Source organism: Corvus brachyrhynchos, unplaced genomic scaffold, assembly GCF_000691975.1.
Source record: "Corvus brachyrhynchos isolate BGI_N302 unplaced genomic scaffold, ASM69197v1 scaffold130, whole genome shotgun sequence".
Classification (NCBI taxonomy): domain Eukaryota; kingdom Metazoa; phylum Chordata; class Aves; order Passeriformes; family Corvidae; genus Corvus; species Corvus brachyrhynchos.
The window spans coordinates 51844-55483 of record NW_008236193.1 but is presented as its reverse complement, the minus strand read 5'-3'; the positions used below and the strand labels follow the sequence as shown (position 1 = coordinate 55483).

The window sequence follows — 3640 nt, the reverse complement described above, 5'->3', positions numbered from 1 at the left end:
ACGGTGTTCACGGGCTGTGTCACTGCCCGCTGTCATCCTCACTGCCCCCAGCGCCTCCTGGCTTCCAGGCATCACCACTGGCCACATCTGGAGCATCTTCCCCACTGCTGGCCACAGCTGGATCCTCTGCTCCCAGCTCTGGGGGCAGCACGGAGCCCTGGGGGTGGTGGGGCAGAGGGACATGGTCAGAGCGCAGCTCCGGGGAAGGGCAGCACAAAATCCATATGGGATTCATGGAATTCAGATTAGAGCAACCCCAGACCTCCCTCCTCCCACAGCCAAGGGCTGAGGTGCATCCTTCCAGCCTGGGATCAGTGCTGTCCTTGGGAATGGAGCAGGAACACCCACCTGGACAGCCGAGGGCTCCAGCATGGCGATCCCACCCTGCTCCTCCAGGTCGGTGTCGTTTTGGGACTGGTACTCATCACTGTCCAACTCCACCTCCGAGGGCTGGGGAGGAAAGAGGCCAAGGGAGGGTGTGAGGAAGGGACAGCATCAGGAAGGACACACCAGCCCTGTCCCAACAGCACCAGGAGCCACAGCCAAGGGTGACAGAGATGCTGCTTTGTGGGGACATTGACCAAAGGGAAACCTCGGGGAGGAGTGGGGCACCCCCAGCTCTCAGCCAGCGCTGGGGTGAGCGGCAAGTGCTCCTTGTGTTGGAAACAATAAAACTTCCAAATGTTTTGTCTCTCTAGTTAGGCTTGGCTTGACTTTGCCTTGGGGAAAGGAATTCTCTTTGGTTTTTCAGGAGATGCTCTAAGGAGATGGGCTTAACATGCCAGCAGACTGGGGGTAGCCCAAAGAGACCCAGAAAGATAGAAGGCCATCAACAGAACATCAGTGGCCATCTATGAATGTCTACCCTCAGATGCCGCCTCTGGCGGAGCTGGAGACATCTGGTTTGGAAAGGACTGATAAAATTGAAGCATGAAGATCTAATTAACATCAGAGGCAAGGAGATTCGGATCCAGTGGGAATCCAGGTGGGAAACTGCATCCCCAGGTCCATGGGAATGAAGAAATCCTGGTGTCCATCCCTGTGGGCTCCCTGCTCCCCAGGTTGGGACTCCTGGCTGCGGGTTGCTCAGCTCTGGACCAATGAACTGTGAACCAGTGCATCTCTGTGGGTTTTGACTGCATAAAGTTTGGGGGAAAATCCTGCAAAACCTGTGCGTTTGGAATATTTTCCTTGGCACATCCTGGCCAGGAAATAAAGTAATGCCTGATTCTCTATCACTTCAAATATAGTGCTAGGGGCTTTTCTTTTCTCCCCGATTTTCAGTGACACCTGGATACCCTCAAAGAGGGGATAGGTTTGGAAACCTCTGGAGGCTCCTCCACAGGGACACTCCCAGAGCATCCCAGGCCCACACAGAGGCCAAACCAATCTTGGAACTGCTCAGCAGCCATAACCTCTCACCTCATACGTGCGGTCTTCAGAGTCATCCTCTGGAAAATCCCTCTCCAGCACCACCAAGCAGGACTCCTGCTTCTCCAGAGCCACATCATCCCTCTTCCTCTTGCTGGCTTTGCTGGCTGGGCTGATCAGAGCCTCCCGGATCTCTGCAGGGATTCCCAGGAGGCACAATCACCACACCCAGAACAAACACAGCGCTTTTCCCAGCTCCCTGCAGGAATTCCATGCTGTGTTCTTCCCTGGTGTTCCAGGAGCCCCCAGCTCTTACCCTTGGACATGTTGCTCTGGCCCCAGTCTGTGGGGAGGTAGCCCAGGAAGTTCTGGATGCTGGTGGGAGTCACGGAGAGCAGGAGGCGCAAGAGTTTCCCCCGGCGCTTCCTGGCCAGGAGTCCAGGCCTGGTGGGGGACTGGGATGGGGGCCGGAGTTTGCTTCTGATGGCCTCAACAGGGAACACCAATCCAGTACAGGCGGACGCTTTCTGAAGGAGCTTCAGCTGCAAAGAGAGGTCCATCAGTACATGGGAGAACTTCCAGGTGTTTAAAGTCCTCAGGGAAGGCCTTAAACTCTGCTCTGTCCCAGTGTGGAGCTGAAACTGGGACCAGCTTCAGCCAGGACCTGTTGGGTTATATACTTCATTCCCAAACCCCTCCCATTTCTTCTGGCGCACAGAGGGAGAGAAATGGGAATGCTGCAGCCACCAACAGCAGAAGGTGAGTAAGGCAATGCCAGGCTAGGCTGAGGAGAAAAAGTTGGGATAGGGAGGAAAGCAGAGGAAAAATCATGGAATTCTTTGGGTGGGAAGGGACCTTAAGGATCACCTATTCCACCCCCTGCCACGGGCAGGGACCCCTCCCACTGTCCCAGGCTGCTCCAAGCCCGGTCCAGCCTGGCCTTGGGCACTGCCAGAGATCCAGGGGCAGCCCCAGCTGCTCTGGGCACCCTGTGCCAGGGCCTGCTCACCCTCACAGCCAGGAATTCCTTCCTAATATCTAATAATGTGAAAAGACTGAAAGAAATGAGAATATCTGGCAGGAGAACCCCAGAAACTGCCAGTGTTGAGGTTTTAACCACTTCCTGCCCAGCCCCAACATCACTCACCGGGTACTTGACAAAGCTGAGCTGAAGGACCTGGCCCAGGAACCTGCTGGAGAAGGAATCACTGCTGGTGGGTGGCCTCATCTGGAGAGAGAGAAAGAGAAAGATCAGAGCCTCCAGCCCAGCTCTGAGAGTGCCCCCAGCAGAAGCCACCCCTTGGGCAGCTGCAGTGCCCTGACCTGCTCTGGGCTGGGCTTTGGGGGCTGCTCCATAGAATCCAGACTAGACACAAACCTGGCTTAGAGCCCTCTGGGGGCCTCAGGGTATTTATAGGTCCTGGCCCATCTGCTCCTCATTACCCTGAGGAGCTGCCGGCTCTGCTAATTGGTGGGGCAGCCCAGGGCCCGCAGGTGGGGACTCCCCTGCTCTCAGCACTGGGGCCTCAGTCAAGGACTCTCAGTTAGGGGGTCGTTGTCTCTCAGTTTGAGGTCTTCTCCTGGAGCTTGCCAAGGCTCTGATTTGAGATCTCTCCCTTTGCTGTGGGTGCCTGGGAATCCCAAAAAGCCCCCAAGAAAACCCCAAAACCCCTTCAGCTTTTTTGGGGATCACTGACTCAATTTTTGGGGTGTCCTCCAGGTGTGAGTGGGAATTCCCACCTGATCCTGGGGGTGTCCTGGGTGCAAAGAACTGAAGGTGATGAGATGCCAGAACCTGCCCTGCTGAGCCCCCCAGGGATGGGAGAAGCTGGATCCCAGGTGAGGGGAGGCCCCTCTGCATCCGCCCCGCTCCGTGCCCGCACGGAGACGGAGCTGCTTTTCCTTTCTGCATCATTTTCCCGGCAGGATCCATCCTAAAGCCACCGTTACCCCCGGACAGTGGAGGAGCTTCCTAAGCTGGGGGGAGAGTGACAGGAAACCTCTCTCAGCTCTGCCCCGGCCCCGCTGCACGGGGGGACGGGCAAAGCTGCGAGAGCAGCTCCATCCTCCTTATCCTCCCACCCGCAGGATGCACGAAACCTCTTCCCCCCGGCCTGGGGCCTGCCTGGGGCTGTTCCCCCTCATTCCCAGCCCAGTGGAATGGGAGCACAGCTGGCATGGGAGCACAGGGATGCTGCGGGGAAGGAGGCAGTGCAGAGCCCTGGCCCCGGCAGGGGTGGGAGGAGGACTCGGGGGTGCCGTGGCTGAA

General features: G+C 57.4%; 1 protein-coding gene across 2 annotated transcripts in view; it reads right to left on the bottom strand.

Annotated features, from left to right (window-relative positions):
* Positions 1 to 8: 8 nt before the first annotated feature.
* Positions 9 to 3640, bottom strand: part of LOC103620711 — a 4241-nt gene continuing 609 nt past the window's right edge. Inside the window, exons 1-6 of one of the 2 annotated variants that reach the window (XM_017739101.1) lie at positions 2750 to 3634; positions 2519 to 2599; positions 1688 to 1913; positions 1423 to 1565; positions 349 to 450; positions 9 to 157 (exon numbers count right to left, since the gene is read on the bottom strand). In XM_017739101.1, coding sequence (XP_017594590.1) covers positions 20 to 157; positions 349 to 450; positions 1423 to 1565; positions 1688 to 1913; positions 2519 to 2599 — 690 coding nt within the window. In that variant the 5' untranslated portion in view covers positions 2750 to 3634 and the 3' untranslated portion in view covers positions 9 to 19. Of the gene's footprint in view, positions 158 to 348; positions 451 to 1422; positions 1566 to 1687; positions 1914 to 2518; positions 2600 to 2749; positions 3635 to 3640 lie in introns of those variants that run through there. The other variant, XM_017739095.1, reaches the window with a different exon arrangement.